The 24,149-nt window shown below is 53.9% G+C and overlaps 1 protein-coding gene across 1 annotated transcript; it reads right to left on the bottom strand.

Moving 5' to 3' along the window:
• Nucleotides 1-570: 570 nt before the first annotated feature.
• ADGRD2 (adhesion G protein-coupled receptor D2) lies at nt 571-23,473 on the bottom strand. Its single transcript, XM_074923920.1, has 25 exons — nt 23,426-23,473; nt 23,275-23,338; nt 22,333-22,563; nt 20,980-21,633; nt 20,258-20,356; nt 19,699-19,784; nt 19,039-19,320; nt 17,633-17,744; nt 17,137-17,271; nt 16,720-16,828; nt 15,950-16,055; nt 15,649-15,704; nt 14,519-14,645; nt 14,305-14,408; nt 13,589-13,691; nt 12,826-12,979; nt 11,907-12,040; nt 11,170-11,285; nt 9,419-9,539; nt 4,534-4,575; nt 4,297-4,350; nt 3,801-3,942; nt 3,176-3,234; nt 744-774; nt 571-644 (listed from the first exon to the last, which is right to left on the bottom strand). Exons 1-25 carry the CDS (start codon nt 23,471-23,473, stop codon nt 571-573), a joined length of 3,243 nt encoding a protein of 1,080 aa, XP_074780021.1.
• Between the last annotated feature and the right edge of the window lie 676 nt (nt 23,474-24,149).

Here is a 24,149-nt window from a genome sequence, read left to right on the forward strand (position 1 = left end):
CAGAGACTGCCCTGAGAGTGCTGGGAGTACTTGGCAGCGATTGGTAAAAAAAAATAAAGTTAAATATGCTACACCCAGACCCGGAGGAGCTGGTGACTTGCCCAGAGCCGGGCAGGGAAGTCGGGGCGGGGGGAGCAGGGAGCTGCAGCTGGGCGACCTCTCCCCAGAACTGCAGCCGAGCAGAGGTCTGGGGCTTAGGAGGGATTTCTGGTTTTAATTCTACCCACCTCCATGGTGACATTGGCCTTTCTACAACCTGAAACAGAAGAAGCTAAATGGCTGCTTTTAAGCTCATAAATCCAGCCCTGTCCGATCACCCCACCTTCCCCAGCTCCCCTGCTTTGGGAGCAAGGTGCTTCTAACGCCCGCCAGCACTTTCTGCAGCAGCTGCTGGTTTAAAATACCCCCTGGCAGCAAAGAGCTGTTGCCACTCCCGAAAGCGGCCCAGGTCTCGCCAGGCAGCGAGTCGTGCCGGTCCCTGCTGCGCCTCGAGAACCAGCTGTGCTGGGGTGCACAGCCGGGGAGAGGCAGCGCTGGCAGAGCTTCAGACCCCCCCTCTCCCTCATCTGCTCAGGGGCTCACGGATCTCCCCACGGCCTGGCCACGACAGCACCCACCGGGGCAGTTTGGAAATAAAATGCTTCCTGAAGCCTGAGCAAAAATCCCCTGCCCCCTGGGCAGCGCTCCGCCACAGAAACCAGCAGTAACAAAAGGTAAAAGAAAACGATGTAGGCAAATGTTACCTGAGGATTTGAACGCTGTCAGCTCTACGGCCTGAAAGAGGGGAGAATATTTGTTAGCAGAAGGTCTGATTGCTTCGCTGCTGGCAACCCCCCCGCCACACTCCCTGGGGCCAGGCAGGGCTCCCCCAGCACCCAGGGGCTGCTCCGCACTCTCCCTCCCACCGAGCACCCACAGGCCGGGAGCTGGAGCCTTCATCCCCATCCCCGAGGGAGCGGCACCTTGCAGAGCATCCCTGGACACTGCCCCCCCGCTCTGCGTCCCGTCGCCGGGGACCCCCCCAGCCCCGGGGTGACCCAGCGGGCTGGACACCGTGCTGGAGACCACAGGAAAATCCAGGGAAAAAGGAGAGAGAACTTTCTCCCCCCGTGCTGTGGTGGAAAGAGCAGGAAGGAGCCTGCGCCCTGTGCTTAAGGGATGGTTAGTGCTCTGTGAGGTGTGAAATTCCTGCTGCCAGCCCAACAGCAATAAATATCACCAAACAACATTTAAAAAAGCTGAAGCACAAAGAACATCTCGTCTGTGTTTGTATCTTCACTCGCTCAGTGTTTTGTCATTTTAAGTGTTTTCAAACGTTTTTAAGTAGCATCTTCTCTTCATCCAAACTATTGTGCAGCTGCCAGTGACATTCTTAATTCACCAGGGAGTGCCATGACTCATTTAGCCAAGGGAGTAGGAAAAACAGCACCGACTTACGTAACTATGGAGCCCTGAAAGCGGCCCCTCCCCAGCAGAAGGCAGGACCCCCCCAGACCCCTCTGCAGTGAAGGTGGGGCTCAGCTGGAGCCCCCACCCCGGCCGGCTCGGCACCGCGGGGCTCACACCGACGCCGCGGCACGGATCAGCGCGGGCAGGGGGCCGTGCCCCCTCTCCCCAGGCACTGGCCTTCTGCTGCGCCCACATTAGTTAGAAAGCAAACAAGAACAGCAAAAATGCAATGTTTATGCCACAAAGATACAGCAAAGTCCTCAGTGACCCTCACACGGAGGAAAGTGCTTTCTGTCTTTGCCTGCTAGGAAATGCCACGGCCTTGGCATTTAGAAGATCTGCTGCCTCCTAATGCTCCCTGCCTTAGGAAACTCAGGCCCCTGGGCTAATCCCCTTGGCCCACGTCTCGTATGTTGTGCCAGGAGCTTAGCCCTGGTCCCAGTTTACACTGCCAGCACCTGGCTGGCTGAAAAAAGCATCACCTGCGAATGAATCCCAGTCGGTGCTCAGCACGAGGGGAGGAACAGCATTAACCACAATATAAATCATGAGAGATGAAAATATGGATTTTATTGAGTGGCTTCAAAACGATATGCCAGCTATAGAAGTATTATCTATTGGATAAATAAGAGCTGTCTATGTGACACAGGTTTTCAAAGGATAAATATTAGAGAGGAAGAGAGAGATCCTTCAGTGAGAGACTCACATGAAAGTAGTGTTGGATTTTATTCTGAGGAAATTACAGCACTTGTATGTCAAGTGCACAAGGACTGATGATCATTTCAATAGTGGGAGATGGAAGTGGTATCAGAGTAGTAAAATTTAAATTGTTCCCTACTTTAGGCCATGCCTCGCTGAGCTTTGCATCAGACTGACTCCTGCAGGCAGCACGACCCCGCCAGCCCTCCCTGACAGATCAGGGTCAGCAAACCACTGCTGCCTGATTTTAATTTGCTGTCCCTGGGGGAAGTCTCCTGCCTTGATCCGTACCAACCTCCGCTTGGTGCTTTACTGGCTCAAACTCACTGGCTCCTTCCGTTCACGTACACCGCTGCTACATCACCCTCCCGGCACGGCGCCGGGGCTGGCTCCCCATCGGCTCTTGCCTTGGAAGTTGGCCCTTCTGGGGCCTCCTCCCCTCCTGCCCGCAGAACAATCACCCTCCCTGTGGCCGCCGCTGCCTGCCAGGCAGGGCACTGGCCAGGAGCCCCTGCTCGCCAGCCCACCTCGCTCTCCATCTTACGCTCCTGCAGAAGACAGCAAACGCTCAGCTGCATCTGGGTTGACTACCAGGAGTGGCCACTCTGGGCACGAGAACACACACCTCAAGTGATTCAAATGACTTAAATCGACATGCTGCTGATAATGAGTGTGTATTTTAATAAACAAGAGTTTTTCAGGGTGTGTACCAAAACCTCCCTGGTTTTCACAGCCGGGCCGTGTGTCTGGAGCACTCTGAGGAGCAGAGCAGGGTGCTGTGCTAACATCTCAACAACGCAGCAGCTTCTGTAACACCCTGGGACAGAGGGGATCAGCACACGGGGGGGATGACTCGGGCAGTTTCGGGGACGTGCTCAACATAAACCACTGAATTTATGCCAGAGCTGGTAACAGAACTGGGTGTCCTGAGCCCCAGGCCCTCGCTGGAACCATCAGACACCATTCCTACGTAACCGCTGTGCTCTGTATGGGTGAAGGTGGAAGAAGAACAGAAGACATTACATACCGGTCTCTCAGGTGACATCATTGATGAAATCCCCATGGGAATTTTGGCTCCAAAATTTCCTAGGGGGTGAAGCAACACAATGAGTCTGGAGAACAGAGAGTAGAAAAATTCATGCTTTACCAAGAACTCAGCGCTCTGTGTCCCCTAAGTATCTCCCACTGAAGCAAAGGGACCAAACCAATTACCTGCATAACTGCACCCACAAACCGGTTGGAGCATGCAACACCTTTTTTCCCAGAACCTAAGCCCGTTGTTTTCCTACTGCCACCTTTGCCTCCCCTTCTCCAGAAAATTCCTTTTAAGACACAAATGTGGCTTCCTGCCTCAATAGAGTGCAATGCTGCACAACACGGCAACAAGACCCCCATGCCCACGCCCAGCCAGCCTGCAGGCACAAGCCTGACCCCTCCGAGATCCACGCGCAGGCGGTCCCTGTCTTCCCAGGGCATCCTTCACCCCGAGCTGCAGGTGCAGCACCAGCCCCCAAGGGCTCACACAGGCACAGTGTGCAGATGAGTTAACGCGGTGCCACGTGAACGTGCACTAAAATTCAAGCCTTGGGAATAACATTCTACCATGGTGTCATCACACAGCCCAGGCCAACAGCAATGACAACCCTCTTTACCTCTGTTGGTGATGTTCTTCACCGGAGGGTCTCTCTGCACAGGGCTCGACAAGGCACTCTCAGCTGCAGGACTCAGCTTCCCTGTCTCCCGGGAGATCGTGTTTCTTGGACTTGATAGGTAGTTGATGGGATGAGAGCAGTTCTGTGATGGCAGGGAGATACAGGACAGTGAAAACTGCATCATGAGTCTTTGCTAGATCCAGGTCCGACTTTAAAGATTGACTTCATCGGCACTGCGGCCCCTGAGACTTTGGCTCCCATCCCACCCTGGTACAGCAGGCTGCTGCCTAACCAGGGTACGTTAACTTTGGGTCTGCATTGTCCAACAGGACTGCAAAGAAGGGAGACAGACTCTGTCAAGCTCCCTACATAAGACAAGAAAAATAAGACTTCTTTCCAACATCGTTTCCTCAAAGGAGTCCAGACATACATCCAGGCCCCTCCTCTGGCGAGTGCACACGAACGAAGGGGGCAGCAGGGCAACCCTGCAACTTACTGTGAACGAGAGAGCTTTCTTCTTGTCCTTCATCCTCTGGATGGCATTCCTCACCTGGAGCAGAGCAAGGACATTAGAGAGGGCCACAGCAACTCATGGAGAAAAAAGCAACCGCTGTTCCAGAAGCACCGTGGGGGCTCTGCTGCCTCGTGCACTACAACAGCCCCAGCCCCCCCGGACTGCGAACGAACAGGTGCTGTGACGAGTGACCGAGCCCCAGCCAGGGGCATCTCTTACCTCGCTGTTATAGATTGCATAGACCAGGAATATGTACAGGCCCTGAAAAGGAGAGAGTACGGGAAGGGTTAGAGATGTACAGCTGGTTTGTGCTACTTTGCAGGGGAGGAAATGAGTTTGGTGAGCACCAGAATGGGTGAGGACCTGGGCTCAGGGGAAGAGGCGCAGACGGTGGGTACGGCACAGCCAGGGACAGCTGGGCAGGAAGGATCTTCCTTAAAATGACACTTGAGATCAGGCTCTTCACAGAGAGTCCAAAGGAGAGACGGTCCCTGCCTCAGCCCCTCTTCCTTCTCCTCTCCCCCCATTTCATCTGGGGGGAGTGGGCATCCCTCACGGGGCACTCAGCTTCCCGAGCCCAAAGATCTCCTGCGCTCCCACTCACTTGTGCGTGCAAAATCCCCCCGGAAACACCTTCACATCTGAGAAGCAGAAGCCACCAGAAATTAAATGCGAGGGGAACTGAAATCTGGGAAGCAGACCTCTCCTCCCACCAAGCACTGACCCCGGAGGGGCTTTTGCCAGCCTCCCAGGGCCCAAATGCAGCATGATGCCGGGGACAGTTCCCGTGCAGCGACAGACCACGGCATTAACAGGTCCCAAATCCAGTGGGATACGGACCCAGAGGCTTTGCTCAGCCCCCATCTGGACAATCCCTCCTGCCAGCACGCCGGGGCTCCGGCAGCACAGCCTGAGCCACCCTCTCCCTACGCACCAAAGGGGCGCTGCTGCGTGCACCAGCCAGCGACCACACGCTCTGCCACGACCAAACGCTCGGCCAGGGCTGTGCCCGGGGCTGAAGTGGGATGTGCTCAGGGAAAGTGCCCGGGGCAGGGCCGGAGTGAGCATTGCCTGGAGGCAACAGCCCGGGGCTAATTACAGCTCCAGACCAACAATTTTGGCCTTAAGGCAGCTCTATCTGGCCCACCAGATTTATGTTATATCTGTGGGGTGTTTGTTATCGCAGCTAGATAAATCAGCTGCAGCAAGAAAAGTAATCCATCTTGTCTTCAACGAGCCTTGCTCTTCATCTGCGAGCTCTTGGCAGGCGCAGTGGTAGCAGTACCCTGGCGCCGTGCCATGACCTGTCCTTCAGCCAGCAATGCTGGTCACTCCCCCAGACCAGATTTCTGGTCAGGCTGCCAAGGCAGGTCTTCCTTGAAATAATCATTCTGGATGAGCGCGGGGAAGGGGGGAGCAGTGAGGTCGGCTGGGAGGAGAGCAAGGGAGGAGAGGAGGCCCAGCTGCGGCGCTGGGCGGAAGCGGAGCCGCGGCTCTGGAGGAGCCCGCTCCTGCCCGCACTCCGGCTCACAAGGCCTGTGACGCCCCCCGGACCCTGCTCATGGTGGAGCTGAGGCCACAGCTGAGGGCACAGCATGTGCTGGGACCCACGGAGCAGGATGGATGCTCCTGCCTGGTGTCTGTCTGTCCAGCAACCACGTGCCGCACACCCCAGCCGGGAGCAACACCGTCCCCTGCTCCCCTCTCACCAGGGACGGGTGGGTGGCCCTAAGTCCCTGCCCCGAGCCAGCCTCAGGACCATCCTTCCAGCTCTACAAGTTCAAGAGAAGCCCGCGGGTTTTACCTACACTGTTTCTAAACAGCAGGCACGTCCAGCCAGCACTGGGTGCTGGGCAGGGTGCTGGTGCTGCTGCCTCCGAAATCATGGGCGCAGGGAAGGTGCTGCCGCCTGCCCACGGGGCAGCCATCCTGGCACAGCATTGCTCCCTGTTGCTTTTCAGTCACTCGGCTGAATTCCTGTGCTGCCTGGCTGGAGAAGGAGTTGTCGTGTTTGGTGTCGACGCACAGAGTAACCTTGAAGACAGGCTTTGGTTTCCGCAGATAAACAGAAAGCGGTCAAACAAACAAACAACCGCAGCAGCAACACTCTGCTGCACAAGACTCGCGCATGAAGAAGCACGCTGGCCTTAAGGGAAATTCCAAGGTGATCCATAAGACAGCCAGCAAAGAAATGGGATGGCTTTGTCCCTGCTTTCTCTCAACTCCACAGCTTCCCGCCAGCATCACGATTTCTCTTCTGGGGTAATCTGCAAATTGGCCTGAACTTTGTAATGAAGGGACAGAGGCAAACAAGCAAACAAGCACAGCATATCCATGCGTACACCCTCGACTGCCTGTTCACATAACAGCCACGGCTCCTGCTGAGCTTTAGGAGAAAGAAGAAAAACAAAAGCAGCAATAACTTAGAAAGCAAGGGAAGAAAACAAATCCTGAACCAGCAAACACCTCAGCTCCCACCTCACCCCAAGTGGACATTGTCATGATTTGTGAGAGTCTCAAGAGTTGTATCATCCAGAGGACACATTTATTTATTCATTTCAGGAGCTATTCCTTGTCTCTCAAAAAACCCATGTGCCCAGCACCCCTGTTACCACAGCCAGCATCCCTCAGCCCCTCTGGTGGCATCAGCGATGAACCCGAGGCTGACCCAGAGAAGGCAGGCAGGCCACAGGCAAGGGGTATGAGCCCTCACTGAAGCAGCGAACTGGCTGTGGGATTTCCCTTGCCAGTGCTGGACTGCAGACGGAAGAGCAGCCCTGAGTGCTGCTGGAAAGCTCTCCCGAAGCCACCCAAGGATCCTCTGCAGGAACCTGTACCAGGCGTCACATACGTGCTCACGTTCTTACAGCACAGACACTGCAGCAAGGCAGAGGAAGACTGGGAGGCTGTGCTCTGATCGGCCTCTCTGCTGGTGTTGATGGAGAAATCAAGCTAAGAAACGTTTTTTTCTGTCAATGAGAAGATGCTGGTGCTGTTCTCAGCTCTGCTCACCTCATCCCTTCACAGCACTGAGCCCGGAGTTCTCTTTGGCTCAGTAACCTAGGCATGGCATGAGGGGGCAAGGAGAACTGGTGCTATATTTAATTACAGTTACGACAGGCCTCCTGCCACCCTTCTGATAGCCTTAGTAGCAGAGAAGCGAGAGGCAGCCCTTGCCTGGCCTTGGAACATCCCCATCTGAGAGCCGAGGGACGTGCGTGAGCAGCACCCGGCCGCTGGAGCAGCGCCAGCCACAGGCAGAGCATCCCTGGAGCAGCCACCCATCTCGTGCACGTGGTGATAGCGCCTGCCTTTCACCCCTGGAGAGCTGGGCCAATGCTACGCTGAAACCCGCCAAGTATGCTGGAGGGGAGCACTGCAAACGCTGCTGCTCCCTAAGTGGAAGCTACAGCAGGAGCCAACTTCTGCGGAATCCAAAGGAAAAAGGGAGATGGGGGCGGTGAACTCTCCGGATCCCGAGAGTTTGGAGTGTACCCAGTTGCTCTCTTGACTTGGATCTTCTGGAATAGGATTTGTCCTCAAGCACTGGGCAAGGGATGCTGAAAAATCTACTTGTGGTGCACAGGGACGGGGCAGTGGGTGCAGCCAGGCGCTGCCTCTGCCAGCACAGCCTTGGCCCCAGGGCTGGCCCGAGTCCGCGGCCGTCCCCCTGCCTGGCTCCGGGTCCATCCCCGCGCACACGGCAGGAGCAGGCCTGTTCAGTGCTTCTCTAGCTCCATCTACAGCTGCTTTCCCTCGAGGCTTGGAAAGCTGCTGCCAGCAAGGGGCTGATGCTTTGAATCGCGGGTCTTGGCACTTTTGTCACCACGTGTCCCCGAGTTTCAGACCTCCTGAGCTCCTGGGCACTGTCCTACCTCGGCACAGAACTGAGCACGCCTGGCTGCTGGGACCAACACAATTTGCTTTGCTCTCTTAACCACATACAGGCTGGTTAAAGTTTTAAACTCTTTGGATGAAACCAGTAAACTCAGAAGTAAATATTAAGTATTGCTTTACACAGCAGGGTTACCTTCCTGTAGAGATCCCTGTTAATACTAACATACTAACAACAGGACTCTGAAGTATGGCAGCACTCGGGAGACACAGCCATGGCTCTGGAAGACACCAAAACAAGCAAACAGCCTTAAAAATGTGGCCAGATGCTACCTGAAGAATAATGAAGAGGCTGAAGGAGATGACATGACTTATCCAAGGTCTTGCAAGTCAGAGCTGGAAACAGCACACACACGTTCCAGCCCCGCCACGCAAGGCTCCGGTCACCAGCCCACATGGCAACCTCTTTCACCTAACACCCCTGCATCCCATCAGATCCCAGTGCACCTCTCACTGGGCACTGGGAGCATCCCTGGGGAGCAGCTGCATGGCTGCAGACAATACAGATTTTAGGGGTAAATATTTTCAGTCTTCGATTCTTAATTCTTCTTCTCTCATCTCCCTGCAACAAAGCTGACCTCCAGGCAAAGGGAAGGTGGTTCTCCCTGTACAGTTCTTAGGACACAGCCTCTAAGTATGTATGAATACAAACCAGATGAAAAACACTCCTCCTAGAACACACGCCATCCAAGCAGCAGTCAAGCACATGATGGCTGGAAGTGACCTTTGAGAGGATTTCTGTGAACAGCCTGTTCCGACTGATGCTGGCACACACCGCCCATCCCTACCCTGTAGGAATGAGGCTCAAATAGCAGCTGGGATGTCTCCCCCTTTAGTTAGCCATTAAATGATCAAATGAAAACTCTAATGAAGTTCCCTACAAGCCTGTCAGTTTGGAATTACTGTTTTGAAACCATGCTGGTGTCAGAAAATCTAACATGAGAAAGGATTTGAACTGGAAAGCCGTGGCACCGGTAAGACACTCCAGATCGGTGCTGGAGGGTCATTAGATGAACACGGTCTCTGGGGCTGTATTTCACATCTCGGGAGCATGAACTTAAGTTTCCCCAGACAAAAGAGCGCAGCAGCTCGGGGAAGCTTCAGAGCTGACAGGTGTCCCTGACTACGGACGGGTACGAGTACACTAAGCACGAGAAACCACAGGCAGCGGCTTGCTGCGATGGGAGGATCCGCCCACTGCGGGACTCACCTGGAGGGAGTTCAGCACGATGAAGACGTAGGCCCAGACGATGCTGAGGTGCACAAGGACCCCACACACCCAGGTCAGCCCCAGCACCGGCAGCAGCACCAGGATGGGCTTGGCTGTGGCCCTGTCAGGAAGAAGAGCTCAGGGTCACCCGGGCGCATTTCACAGCCGAAACACCGTGGGCTGGCAGCCACCCCCCCCCAGCTCTCCACGGGGGTCCCTGTGGTGTCCCACGTCCCTGAGCCCAGGGGGTCCTGGCAAAGCGCCCCAGCCTGCCAAATGTCCTTCCTGGCTCTGCAAACCCTGCCCGGGGTCTCACCACGAGCTGCCTGGGGCATCTGCACTGCGTTACAGAGCACACGACTGGGTCTGCCCTACCCAGAGCTCCACAGGTTTCGGAGCACCCTGGACTGTATCCTGCGGGCTAGAAGAAACTTTCCTTGCCTCCATGCTGGAGACAGCTCTCCTCCTCCAGCAAGTGCCTTTCAGAGGGCATGTCCACCTAGAGACACCCAAGATGGTAGCTATGGAACAAATTCCTTTGCAAACAAAATTAGTTAAAGAGGGGGAAAAACCAAACATTTTACCTCCCAGCCCCCAGTGTGTCAGCCCTGCTCTTTATTTATCACTGAGAGTTAGCAAGAAGGGAGCTCTTTGACGTCATTAGCTATGAGAAAACAGCTATTTTCCCCCCAAATGCTGCTACAAGGAGGGCTTCTGTATTTGTTTTATTAGCATATGGATGTCACCCTGCCCTCCAGCAATGCCCTATCTTTGTTCTTCTGTAAATTTGGGAAAATTTATTTATGATACAGGGGAACAATATGTCTAGCAGGGGTATCCGGCGCCAGCTAACAACAATAAAGATTCACAGAGAATGATAAAGTAATGACTCAAGCAGCAGTTTTTTAGAGGTCTCTCTATATTGCCGGATTACAGAGGTCCACACCACCTCTCCTTTGCCATGGATGTAACCCCCACCAGCGTTACTTCCAACCCACCAAGTCCCAAAGTCATACAGAAAATGCTCTTTATAACTGCAAATAGCCAAAGCCCTGCACTCTCCACAGCTGGCAGCCTGCTGAGGGGCGCACACGCGTGCTCAGGACGGGCTGGGTGCAAGACAAATTCATTACAACCCCTTCAAACGGCAACGTTCTGCGAAGCGGAGAGGAGCCCTTCTGCGGCTCGGAGCTCTACAAAATTCCATGGAAACTGAGCACCCAGCTGGCTCCCTGAAACACCCCGAGCTGCCACCTCACCTCCCCGCGGTGACGCTTCGCAGGACGGCTCAGGCTGCACGTGGTGGGAAGGGGCTGGGCAGCGCGTTCGGCACCGTCCCCCCGCACGCTGTCACCACCGCACACGATGGGGATGTGCTCACAGCGGCCATCCTGACCCGAACTGCTGCTCCCGGGGATGCCGAAGGGCCCAGGGGAGCTTTGGTTTCAGCAGGGGCTGCCGAGGGTCTCCCGTCCCAGTGTGTTGAGAATTAGGAGTGTGGGTGCAGATGTGGGCGTCCAGCACCGGGTTCCCCAGGCTGGAAGCGCTGCCTGGGCCTCCCAGCGGCACAATTAGAGCAGACAGACTGCCTCTGGGTGATGCAGTCACCCTGGAGAAAATCCTTTCTGCCCTGACTCTCCCCCTCATGGTCTTTCACTTCACCAAGGCAAACACTCTCATTTTAACTGTAATTCCACCATTTCGTACCCAGAGCAGCCACGGCTGGCAAAACCATCCACTTCCCTGCTCACCATATCTGTATCCCAATCTGGTTCTCCAGGCTGCTGTTGGGCGTCAGCATCTTTGACCTCCTGCGAGCGCTGGACACGGTCACCATCACCACGCGGAGCAGCACGAAGGTGTTCACCTGTCAGAGAGGAGCCACTGGACCCAGTAACTTTCTGTAATCGCAACTCCAGTGGGGTGAGACTTTTCTGCTGGGAACTCAGTAACTAAGTGTCAGAACTTGGGGAGGAATGTATCGCTCCTGAGAAAGCAGTGAGTAAAACGCTCCATAGAGCCATCCACACAAGCATGACACCCATAAAACTTAGCTCAAAACTTCTCCTACAGAGTGTCTTTCCTGTTAACTGTCGACTCTAGACCCCTTAAACATTGCACCTTTTTCTGCTCTTATGTTGTTTAAGGATACTGATACTACTTCAAGGACGTAAGTATTCCCGTATTAAAACCAGACCTTTGGTTTAGGCAGTGTCACAGTCAACCTACACACTTACCCACATTCCTAATTTAACACCCAACCTAACAACTAGTCAGAAGAATTTTCTTAAAGCACTCTTTTCTATAAAAATGCTGCTTTAGATAAAAAGATTTGTGTTGTGAAAGTATATATAAAGCATAACAAAAATTCTCTTATAAAAGCAGTAGCCACCTTAGCTAGAAGAAGTGATGACATCCCTGATTCTGCAACGCTTTCCTGAAGTCAGACACGAGGGAATCGCACCCGCCTGGAGGCTTTGGCACTTACCGCCAGGATGAAGAGGACAGGCCCGACAAAGGCCCAGATGACGTTGGTCTGAACGTTCAGCCAGCAGTGGTTGTCTGCCACATACTTGTTAAAGGAAGTTGCAAGGGTCACACCCACGATAACGACTGGAAGGCCTGCAGGAAAAAAAAAAGCACAAATGAAACCCCAGGAAAAGCAGAGATGACCCATGCAGGTCAGCTGTGCTCTAGACAATTGCTTCAAAATCCCCCTGACCAGAGAGGCTCCAGCGTGAGCCAGCTTAGCCCCCGAAACCCCACGAGCAACATCAATTTACTGCAGCTGAAACCTGTCCCGGCGCTACCGGACCAGATTTATATGCTGTCAGCATCACTCTCCTAGGTATAAAGCATTCCAAGTCCTGAGTCCTGATCAAAGCAATTCACTCCTCAGATTGCTTTTTTAACAAAATAGACAATCAAAGACATAAAGCAATCCAAAATATTTGAACCAATCGTCCAGTGTCCGACTAGGTGTGTGCTTTGCAAGGAGCACTGATCTGAAGAGGCTCCTCTTTGATATGAAACTCAGTTTATTGAAATGAATTCTATGTCCCTAAAGGGTTCACTCAGAATAAAGGGTGCTTAGTCCAGACCCTATTTATATTTTGAGTACTATCAGACACTGGTCATGCTCTCCAAGAACAAGAACTTACCAGAAACCTTCTTCTCCATTTTTTTTTTTGCATTGAACTCTTGGTTTTAGAAAAATAAAAGAAACGCTTTTTAACTTATATTCTAAGACCAGAAATTTGACACATAAAGGCAAGAAAGCCTCTGCAGAGCAGTGGTACCCAACTGAATCAAACCAAACATTCTGGAATCTCTCCTACTGAAACTTTTGCTAGAGAAAAAATTGACACATTTTTCTGAGTGCCCAGCGTGGAGGAGTCCGTAGATACCCCATCCTGTCACGTAGTAGAACTTCATTCTCCTGTCTTCACTCATGTTGACTGCCACCACCTTGCTCCACAGGAGAAGCCCCTCTACCAGCATCCATGAAAAGGCCGCCATGAAGAAGAGGTGGAGGAAGGCAGTGACGGTGAAACACAGCACCTGCAGAGAAAAGAAAGAAATCACACGCTCTTTCAGGAAGAAGAGTCCCCCAGGGGCTTCCGAGCGTGTGTGGTCAGGAGGAAGAGGGCAACCTGCAAATTATGCTGCAGAATGTACAGAAATGTATTTAAACACCCACAGGCACCAGGAAGAGTTCTTAAAATTGCAACACTTGAATAGTGCAACTGCTGCAGCTCACGCTCCTTTCATCTGTGTGACCATCTCAAACCACAGAAGAGGGAACTGAGAGCTCTTTTCCTGCAGTTCTTGGACTCTCCCTGCAGGTCTTTCATCCCAGAGCTGCTCAATCCAGCCCCAGGATGTGGAAGAGGACACAGAAAGGGACAGAACTGTATGTTGCTGTTCTATAATTATTTAAGTTTCCTGAAGGATTTTTTGTCAGAAACAAGCTGTCAGAAGAAGGTGAATTTTCCTGACAGATTGCATATACGCCTATCTCCAAACACAGAGAGGCAATTCTTCCCTTGATGCATGTAATTCATGAAAGATTAATAAAAAGAATGGCACTTTTATTCTGTTTGCTCTGACAACAAGGCTTGAGCAGGCCTGGTCCTGCTGGCGGAACGGGACACGTCCTGGTGAGCTCACCTGGTTGGTCTTGGCCAATTCGCTGACCATGAGCAGAGCTTCTGCTGCAGCTAACGCAAAGATCAGGTTCTTGTGCACAGTTGTTCGCTCACTCTTGGGGACACTGAGGAAGGAGAGAGGAAGCCGCAGCTGCAGTCAGATGAAAGGGTGCGCACGTTCTCACTAGTCCTTGCTGGGCTGTGCAGACCTGCCTGGGTGACCTGCGGCCTCTCTGCTACTCCCTGCAGCGGTGGCAGCCCCGCGAGGCAGGGGACTGCCCGGCTGTGCGAGCACCGGGGGCTGGGGACGCGCGCGGGCACGGCCAGCGCTCCGCGGAGGGGGCAGGCGGAGTGAGCCGCTGCCGCGCTCACAGGGCAGATCTCTGGGCTCGCCAAGTCACACAGAAGGGCTGGCAACTGAAGAAATACTCTTTGCTCCATTTATTTTACAAAAATTAACTCTAGCAGAGCAGCTCTTATGGTAAATGTTGTCGCTCACAACAGTCTTTCCACGGGCACCGGGGTGTGCACACAACTCATACAGGCATCTCCACAGAAACAACCAGCTCTGCACCCCCCCCCCAGCCAACGAGAACCGCTCCCCTCCCTCCCCGCTGCTACTGACCCCGGTGCAGCTCCCCGCACTGACAAAGGAGACTTTGTCTGGATACTTGTTCTGAAGCAAAATAGCAAACAAAGAAATACAGAGAAGGCTTCAAGAGTCTGGACTTTTCTTACCCAACTGCCAAGAATAAAATGAAGGTAACAATCAAGGCACAGAAGGAAACTCCACATCCGATAAAAGTCAAGGTCTGCAGTGTGAGCTCCTCCTTGGCGGTCCTCTGCTCCAACCATGAAACAACAGAAGACACAAACCCCCACAAATGGGCCACAGCTGCTGGCAGCTCTGCCATGCGCCCCACGGAGCAGCAGAGAAGGGCTCCTCGCTCACCTGCATCTCGTACACCTGCAGCAGCACAGCAAAATTCGTGGTGTGGTTGCAAAAACAGGTAGTGGAGTCCGGGAGAGGCGTCACCACAGAGCAGCCAGCTGTGGACCACATCCCGCCAGCATCTGGGCTAACATGCAGCAAAAACCAGAGAACACACATGGAAATTACCATCCGCTTCAACAGAAAGCTAAGGTGGTCATTCTCCCTGAAGAAGCAGAGTTGAAATGAGGAAAAGGATAATCAGAGACATCTCTGCATGGACTCTCCTTGGGCTCATCCTGTGTCTCAGCAGATTTTCCTTATCCCCGCACAAGAAAACGGGTCTAGTGTCGACGTGTGTATTAAAAAGCACGATTCAGCCATCCCTGCTTTAAACAAACCCAGTAACTGCATGGCTTTGGGAACTGCTCCTTCTACAGCACATTCACCCAGAGCACCCCTGGAGCAACCGTGTCTCATCCTCTCGGACAAGCCAGCTGCTCTCCACGCTCCCTGTACGGAGACCACGGCTGCACCGGGTCAGCTCCGTCCTCACCGGCAGCACGGCCCCGCCGAGCCTGCCCCAGAACCAAGGGAGAGCAAACTCAGAGCAGGGTTAGTGGAGCTGTTTGTGCAGCAACTCTCTGCTCCCAAAAACACCCTCCTCCCACCTTTCCCAAACTGATCCACGTCTGTCACAAAACAGGGGCCCTAAGGAATTTTTTTGCTCTTGAATGACTTAATTACCAAACCATAATATATCACAGTCTCAGTGCTCTCACTTTGGTGACATTCAGCAAAAACACATCTCAATGCCGAGCAGTATTTATGAGGCTGGGAGTCCTGCATGTCTGCCAGGCTATATATCTTGGACCAACCCTTTTTTGCTGCAGGCAACAATCATAATTAACTAGGGCTTTCCATTTTAGTTGTGTATACCTCATTAAAGGTCACTTTTTTGTGGATGACTTTTCCAAAGGAAATCTTCCCAGGAGAGCACTCTGCTCCAGCAGAGAGAGGATGGAGGATGCCAGCACACAAAGCAGGCAAAGAATTACAGATCCCTACTCTTACCATTACGTTTATATGGTTATGTTTGATTTTCCAGCGGAAAGCTTATAAATCTGCGCACCCGAATGGAAACAAGGCACCTGAGGCTGAAGTTCCAGAAAGCACAGATGGGTCCCACCAGCTTATCGGGCAGGTCCTGCAGGCGAGAGGGAGGAGGAGAGATTACACAGCCACGCACATACCGTGCACAGGGTCTGTCCGCACAGGACAAACGCCTCCCCAGGGAAAGAGGAGTCGAGGTGAGAGACCTGGGCATGGGACACCCCAAAATCCGAGAGCTCGGGGGGCCTCGAGCCAAGGCTGGGCGCAGCCGGCCGGGCCAGGCTGTGCGATGCTGCTGGCGGGGGAGGCCGGGGGGGGCCATGGCCCCTCCTGGGGTACCTGGACACGGTGCTGCAGGCGGTAGCGCACAGACGTGCCGATCTCCTGGTAGTCGCTGAGCAGAGCCGACGAGATCACAGCGGTGCCCACCGAGGTGCGGAGGAACCTGCCGGGGAAAGGGGCTGCTCGCGGGCACAGGACCCGCGGGGCGCGGAACACGGGAGCCCACGTTCTACAAAGCAGCTGGAGAGAGCCCGAGGCACCTCTGGAGTGTTTCAGTGGCGCCAGCAAAGGGTCTGGGCACGGGGCTGAGAGAACCTCGCATAACCTGGCGCCCAGAAACCGCCGCCACGCCCTGGCACCGCCGGAGGGGGCCGTGTAGGTGACACTGGAGCATCCCCCGCGGCGCCGGGGGGCCCGGAGCCGGAGCGGCGAGTGCGGGGCTGTGCGGGCGGCCATCCCCATCTAGCGTTCAGCTCCCGGAGAGCAGAGGGCTCTGCCTCCCGCCCCGCTCCGGCAGCCGGCGGCCTGCAGCAGCTCTGCCCCAGCCGGGGGTCCCGCAGCAGCCCCGCAGGCTCCGTCCCCAGCCCCCCCGGCAGGGACACGCAGGGGAGGCAGCGCCGGCACTGCCCGGGGACCCCCTTTCCCTTGCCCGGCCTCCACACACGTACTGGAGAAAGCGGGGACGAGGACAAACGGGATGGGATGGAGCGGGGTGGAGGTGACCCCAAAGTAAAGCCACTGAGAGACTCAATGCACACTTGGAAGCGGATTCTCCTGTGCTGCGAAGAGGGCAGCCCTGGGGTGCTGGGGGGTTCTGTCTCACTCACTTCTGTCCTCCGTCGGAGGCAGCCACGTCCTGGGGGGCAGCGCCGGACAGGCACCGCTGCAGGGCCCCGTAGCCAAACCACATGTTTTTCACCGTGACTCTGCGGAGACCTGGAGGGCCAGAGCAGGGCGGGATGGTGCGGGCACACAGGGCAGCTCTGAGCACCCCACGCTTCGGCACCACCACCCTCACCTGGGGGTGTGATACGGGGGTCCAGAGCACCCACAGCTCCAAGCTGTGTCTGTAGAGAGGCTGTAGACAATCTCTCCCCCACAGTCCATCTCCCTTTCACCAAGGGCATCTCCTCCCCACAATTCCCCAGACTGTATGTGTGGGGGGTAAAGAGGCTGTGCCATTGAGGAAGATGCTGCAGAAGTGCCGAGGGGAGACCCGGGGAAGCACAAGCGTCATAACCTACCTCTGGCTTTCAGTCTTTGCATTTCTTCTGCGGGAACCTCAATGAGGTCGTGCCTGCCTTTCTCAGGGCTCTGGACCAGGTACGCCCCACTGCTCAGCTCCTGCCTGCTCAGCTCCAGCTTCCTGACCTCCATCCCTGTGGAAGGGTAAAATCAGGTACTGAGCCAGGGTTCAGCCTTCCTCCAGAGCTACTGCTACAGCAAAGTACCACAAGGACATTATAACCCCAGCCAAGACCCACAGCAGCAGCAGACAGATCCCTTTCAGTGCAAAACATATGGGTTCAGTTTGTCTCTGGTGCCCGAAGGTTTCTTACAGTCCTCAGTGTGAGAGGTGTCCCCACACTGTCACACTTCTGCATGGAGGAAATGGGGAGAAGGCTGCAGGGTTAAGGCAGAGGGGGAGAGGTGCCAGGAGTGGCTTGGACTGGGAACCAGGCGGGGTGACTAAGCTGGGTCCTGGTGAGATGCCCCCCCAGCTCTGCCAGTGCCACTCACCAACGTTCCCGTGCTGGATTGTGATCTTTGTTCTCCCTGCGGTCAGCAGCGGGGCTAAATGTGACACCATTCTGTCACAGAGCTCAACAACAGCCATGGGCCCTCTGATAACCTGCAAACACAGAGAGAGCAATGGAAATCAGTGCCTGCACCACCCCCCCACACTTCCCACAGCTCACAACTTTTCTTAAATGCTTGGTCCTTGGCAGAAAAAGAGATGTTGGGACTCAAGGCTTTTGCTTTGCTTTTCTTTGATTTCTTCACTAAAGGATGTTTCCAGTTTCTTCAGCAAGGAAACAAGACTGAGAGTGAGGGAAACTTGCTGGTCTTTATAAAAAGCCATTAAACCAGCATGGAAATAAATACTAAATAAGCTCTGGAAAGAAAGTAGATTTTTAGACCTGACTCCTGATTTTTGCAAAGCTAATGGTAGAACAACCATCCTCTCTTCCCGGAAAAGGATGCACCCAGAGATAGACTCCACCACTGGAAGGTGACCGGCCCCATTACTCGAGGTCCTGTGTGTGCTGGGCAGCACAAGTGCCACCCCCATAGTACCCAAACTCAACCCCCTTCTCCTTCAGCAGATGTATCTGCTGCACCAGCTACACTGGGCCAGAGCTGGTTTTGTGCCACTATGAGAAGTCGTGAGTAACTGTGGCCACAGAAACCTAAGCAACTCTAAGGAATGAGGTAAACTCGGAACTATTCAGCCGCTTTTCGTCTGTGGAGGTCCCTGGCTTGGTTCCTGGAGCACTGGCCAGGTCAGACGCTGTCACACATTTCCCAGAGACAGGTAGAGAGCGCAGACTGTACCACAGACACAACCGACCCACGTGAGAAGGGAAGAAGCTAATGGGGAAAATCCTAACGGGGGTGGGATGATGGAAATCCCTCACACAGAGCCTGACGGTGCTTTGAACAGCATGGGGGCTGATGACAGAGAGCTCCTTGGCAGCCCACCCACAGAAAATAACACAAACGACAAAGCGAAGGGCATTGCCCTGCCAGAGGCAGCAGGATGGGGGAGCGAAGAATCTAGAAAGCACTGGGAATCCACAAATGGTGTGTAATCCTGTAAATCCAGGCGGACAGAAGAGAGCAGAGACAGCCACTGGAGGGGTTTGCAAGGGAGGCACCACTTGACTGCACTTGTTTACAGAAGAACTTGTTTGCACCTCTAACAGATGAGGCAACAGTAAGGCAGCTGGCCCTTATCTGAGCTGGCAAAGAGGCTCCGTGCCCACGCTTGCAGCAGTTTCACAAGCTCCAGAATGCGGCCAGAAAGGCTACATGTGCCACGGGACAGGTCCTCAGCCTGTGGTCATAGAGCAGGCCAAGGAGCTGCACACACAACAGGGTGAAGAGAGGTGGCACATAGTGGCCAGGCGGCTGGTGACAGTTACCTGGCTGACCGATGACCACGTTTCAATGTTCTTCTCTTCCAAGATTAACTCAGTCACTTCCACGTAATACTGGCCCAACTGCTCCAACATCTCCAGCTCCTCTGCCTCCTGGACTTCCACATCAGAAACCTGCTTTAGTAACTGAAGCACTGCAAGGAGGTCAGATGGCTCCAGCACGGGTGTCTCTCCTTCCCTCAGAACAGTTGCCAAGACATCAAGAGCACCAAGAGCAACAGAGAGATTCATGTCTTGGACATCACTTGTGAAGATGTTCTCAGGAATCTGCCATGGAAAAGATCTTTTAGTTCAGTGCAGAGCCCTGGTTCTGCCTGATCATCAGCTATGCCTTGGCAATGCCCTGCTCGGTGTGAGGACGCCTTCCTGGCCGACCAGGCGTTTCTCAGGGGAAGGAGAACTGCCTCAACATTTTAAACTCTCTGGTCCAGCCTCTCAACCTCAGCGAGACGAGTCAACCTGAAGCAACACTCTGCCTGTTTGATCACAGCACGAGTTACACCTGTATTGGCCACACAGCTCAGAAAAGGCCACAGGCATAACTGCTGGCAAAGTGACCTCAAACACCAGTACGTGCCAGCAAGTCCCCGACAGCTCTCTCCTGCTCCCAGTGCCAGCTGCTGCTGCCGGGGCTGCAGGACTCACCACAGTCCTCTCTGCAAGCGTGTTCACGCGGCCGACAAGCGAACGGCTGGATTCCAGCTGAGCTTTCTTCAGTTGCCAGTATGCATCTGAGAATAAAACAAAGGCATAACCATCGCTGTGGTGTCTAGCAGCGTTGTTAACACATGCCACGTTCAAAGCCTGGGGAAGTCCTCAACAGTGGGTACGTTTGTAGGACAGCCAGGACAAGGAGACTTCACCGCTGTATTTTATTTCTAGTACAAGGTCCCACCTGGAGAGAGGGTCTAACACTTTTTTTCTGCCCCCTTCCCACATCTCCCCAGCCAATGAGTCTGGAGGTGCCTGGACTGGGAGGCACTCTACAGCATCGCCTCCAAAAGCCATGTGACGTGTACAACCACTGCTTAGCTGGAGACGAGCAAAATAACCTGTCAGAGTGCATGCAACGGAAGCAAAGTCACATGTGAACTCTTCAGAGCAGACACGAGGCCTCCCCATCGCTGGTCATCATCCTAGCTAGGACCTCCAGGAATGAAAACCGTGGAAGCAGCAATGAATAAATAAATAACAGCTGCTGTACCCTTTCTGTAGCAACAGATAAAAGGCAAAGACTGCAAACAGGGCGCGTAACTGAATCCACTGCTGCCAACTTCCAGAACTCGGCATTCCTCAACAGGCCCTGTGGAAACACACACAAACAGAAGGCCCAGGTCCCCCGGAGACACGCCACCCCCAGCAGCTATCGCGCTTCCCACAAGCAATACACAAACCCAGGCGAAGACAAAAGCTGTGGATGGCTCCTTCAGCAGCCCAGAGCAGAGCAGGGACAGGGCTCAGAAACTGCTCCCGACCCGCCCGGCAAATCCTCCCCAGAAGGGACCTGGGGGAGGCGGCACTGCCAGGTCCCGAGATGGTGATTTATCAGCGATGTCACGCCAGTCTGGCTCAGAGACTGAAGCCCTCCTCCCAGCACAGCGTCGAAGCACCGGCTGTGCAAACCCCAGGAAACAGCATCACTGAGGAGGAAGCCATCCCTCTCGTTAGAAGAGACAGGCTTAATTAGCCCAGAACATCCAAGCAGCTGCCTCTGCTGGGGTCATTGCAGGGGTTTAGTGACAACTGTGCTCTTAAGTACGATTTGTAAACTGCCCAGCCCCGCTCTGAACTTCCTTCCTGAAGGAGAAGCATCATTCCATAAACTGCACCAAATTCCCTGAGGATGGGACTGGCTTCTCGGGCTGTCCCTGCGTGCTGCCCCCCGCTGCAGAAGGGAGCTGAAGCATCAAGGCCGGTGAGACTCACCTGGGCAGAGAAACTGTGCCCTCACTTCTTCAACGGTGCTTTCAACCTCCAGAGCCTTTGAGCTCCACCCGAATACAAGGTCTTGCTCCACCACCCAGCACGACCGAACTTTCTCAATCTGCTCGGTGCCGAGGACTTTCTGCCAGATGTGCAAATCCGTGATGTTCCCACTGAAGGACTCTTTCTCCTTGAAGGTGCCCCCCAGAGAATCTTGATCCTGCCCGATTATGAAAGTCCCCTGGCCGTAGATGGCCTGGGGGGCAGAGGGCCCCACAGCACACAAGCCGCTGGCAGACGCTCTCCTTTTCCCGTCGGCATAGATGGCCCAGGTCCCGTTTTCCTGCTGCCAGGTCACGCAGAAGTGATGCCACTGTCCATCAGCACGGAACACGGGCAGGTAGGGGGAATGGTGCCCATGGACTATGAGAGCAAATCGGACAAAGCCTTCCTCATCGACAAAGCCACGGAGCTGGAACTCGTTAATAAAAGCCGGCACAGCGTAAGAGAAGACGGTAGCAATCTCCTGGGTCCTGGTGTCCCACTGGAGGTGGGCGCAGGCAGTGACAGCAGGCAGTGCTGGGAAGTCAGAGAGCACCTTCACATATTTTGTGTCTGTTTTGTCTCTGAATACCAGGACTGGTACAATGTGGTCGCCTAGAAGGAGAAATTTCAGCCAGCATAAAGGAAGAAGCATGGGCCAAACCCTGCTCATCTTCCACCGGGATGAAACTATCCTTTCCATTTGCCTCCTACTCAAGCTAAGAACTCATGGACCCTGCAGGCGAGGACATCCTGCAAGCAGGCAGCAAGGCTTCTGCTTCCCCTGTGCCTGAGGGGATCAGGGGAGGGCAAGCAAGCTGAGACTGCGTCATTTCAGCAAGTGTCATTTCCAGAAACTTAGTTTTCTAGCAAATAGGATTGCAAGCAATGCATATGGAAGGAACAGCATGTTTCCAAGCATCCCATGCTATAGCAACCAAGAGCATAGTCAAATAAGACCTTTGCAGCATCTGTCTCTAACATCCTCGCCCTGCAGGACCCGCCGGTCAACGGCGAGGCTGAGCAAAGCCAGACCTGCCTCACCCAGCGATGGCACAGCAGGGCAGAGCAGAGGAGCCCCTTTGCAGCTCCTTCCTGTTGCAAAGCGTTAAAAACCCCTGACAGTGCCCCGCTGACGAGCTGGGATCAGTGTTGGTCACACTGCCAGTTCCAGCTTGTGTCTAGAGGTCCTAGGTGTTACCACAGTGGCAGTAACAAACGAGTGGCAACTTTTCCAGTCAGATTAATTTTTCAGAATGAAAAAGCTCCAGCGATGAATGTGTCTCCAAATATTCCAAGCGCACTTATACTCACGTCTCCATTTTGGTCTGTGCAGGACACCATCCCTTTCCTGCAGCCAGAGAGAACCTCGGATGTGGTGTGACTGCAGCAGCCTGCTGAAGGAAGCTTGCTCCCCGTCCTGGGGTTCAAAAAGCAGCTGAGCAAAGCGTTGCTCACAGTATCTGTCTGCGTGCCACCAGTCCAAAGCAGTGGCCACATATTCATACATGTGTCTTGAGGTCTCAATCGTGACAGGAGCAAAACCTGGAGAGAGACACACACAAGGGGGAGAAACAGAAAGCCTCTCCAGCCCACTTTCATGCCATGGTACAGGGTGAGTCTCTCGCAGCATCCCCGCGCTGTTACCGATACGGCCCGGTGCACCCCGGAGGAGCTGCAGGCTCATTTCTGTACCCAGCCCTCGGGTTGTTCAGTGGGGACAGCATGACAGAAAAGTCCAGACTATATTGAACTTAAAAGGAGGGACATCTGTGAGTCTGCTCACAAACTGAATCGCTGGCCTAGGGCTAGAACTGGGCACCTTGTGTGGGACAGCAAAGCCATGCCCCGCACAGCCCAAAGGAAAAGCTCACTGGTACCCCCAGGGATTGCCCTCAGGGGAGCTTGTTCAAAGCACTTATGTACAAACAAATGGTCTCATTTTATCCCACCTCCCAGCTCCTCCCAGCTTCTGCATTTGCAGGTGCAATTTGCAAGCACAAAATAAATGTTTTGTTTGCAGTTACAGCGGCACAGAGACTAGCAGCTGAGCAGCACTTACCTGATTTTAGACGCTAATTTCATAGTTAGACAAGCAAATACTTAGCTATGCAAATATAATTCCAGACACAAAACAGGGTATCAGAAGAAGTTTCTTTACCTTCGTTTCTGCCACCGGACGCCTTTTTACGTGTTGGTTCTCTGTGCTGAATATTGCGTGTAAAAACATACAGAAGCGCTGATAAAAACACTAACCTTTAGAGGTCTGATTCTTGGCAAGGGCTGCAAAGGCAAAGAGACTCCTGGACAGACTACCAACCTGTTGGGGAGGAGGTGTTGTACCATTCATATAAAGCACGAATATTATCTCAAATATCCAAATTATAAAAATTACTGTAAAACTCACCAGAAAGCTGAAGAGCAAAGAATCAGGTCTCAAGCCTCTCCTAAACATGCTGATCAGCTGGAAACTTTCACCCTTTGCTAGAATGAACAAAATATTACTAGAGATGTATTGCAGAGACAGAAGCGTTCTGCAGAAAGCTCGTTCTCAGACAAGGCTGCTTTCCTCAGACAGTCTTGAATCAAAAAAGAGAAAACGACTCTCTCTGAAATACCTGTCCTGGGTAGTAGCCTATCAAAATAACTCTCAGTTCTTCTTAAATAACTCAAGGCCTCAGTTTAACATTTGTTTCCAGGATACAGAATAGTTAATCATAAAACATATACAGATGTGCAATATTAATAGACAGGCAAGTTAGCAGAGCCTTTTTATCTGCATTAACTAAATAAAAAAGCCATCATAAACCGCACTGTTAAGCAGTGCCACATCTCTGGCAGCGTTTCTCATTCCCGTTAAAGCGGGCAGGAACAGCCCCGAGCAGCCAAGCCGGGCGCCCTGAGCCGCCCCCGAGCCCCCCGGAGCGGAGCCCAGCGCCGGGACCCGCGGGGCTCCGCCGCCCCGCCCCTGCTCCGCGGGGGGAAGCCGGTAAAGCCGCAGACGCGGGACTGTGAAGATGTCGAGGTGCAGACACGGAAAGCGGCAGTGGGATCTCCAGGGCAGACAGGGCTGGAGCTGGCTCCGGGCTCTGCCGCTGCCGGCTGGGGGTGAGCCCTCTGCCCCCCCCGGC

The sequence above is a fragment of the Athene noctua genome, chromosome 20 (genome assembly GCF_965140245.1).
Source record: "Athene noctua chromosome 20, bAthNoc1.hap1.1, whole genome shotgun sequence".
Classification (NCBI taxonomy): Eukaryota; Metazoa; Chordata; class Aves; order Strigiformes; family Strigidae; genus Athene; species Athene noctua.

Coding starts and splice junctions, on each gene's coding strand:
- ADGRD2 (XM_074923920.1), bottom strand. CDS start 23,473: ATGTTTAGGAGAGGCTTGAGACCTGATTCTTTGCTCTTCAGCTTTCTG. Junction 14,409..14,518: donor TGCAGGTGTACGAGATGCAG/GTGAGCGAGGAG, acceptor TGGTTGGAGCAG/AGGACCGCCAAGGAGGAGCT. Junction 4,576..9,418: donor TCGTGCTGAACTCCCTCCAG/GTGAGTCCCGCA, acceptor TCTCCTTTTCAG/GGCCTGTACATATTCCTGGT.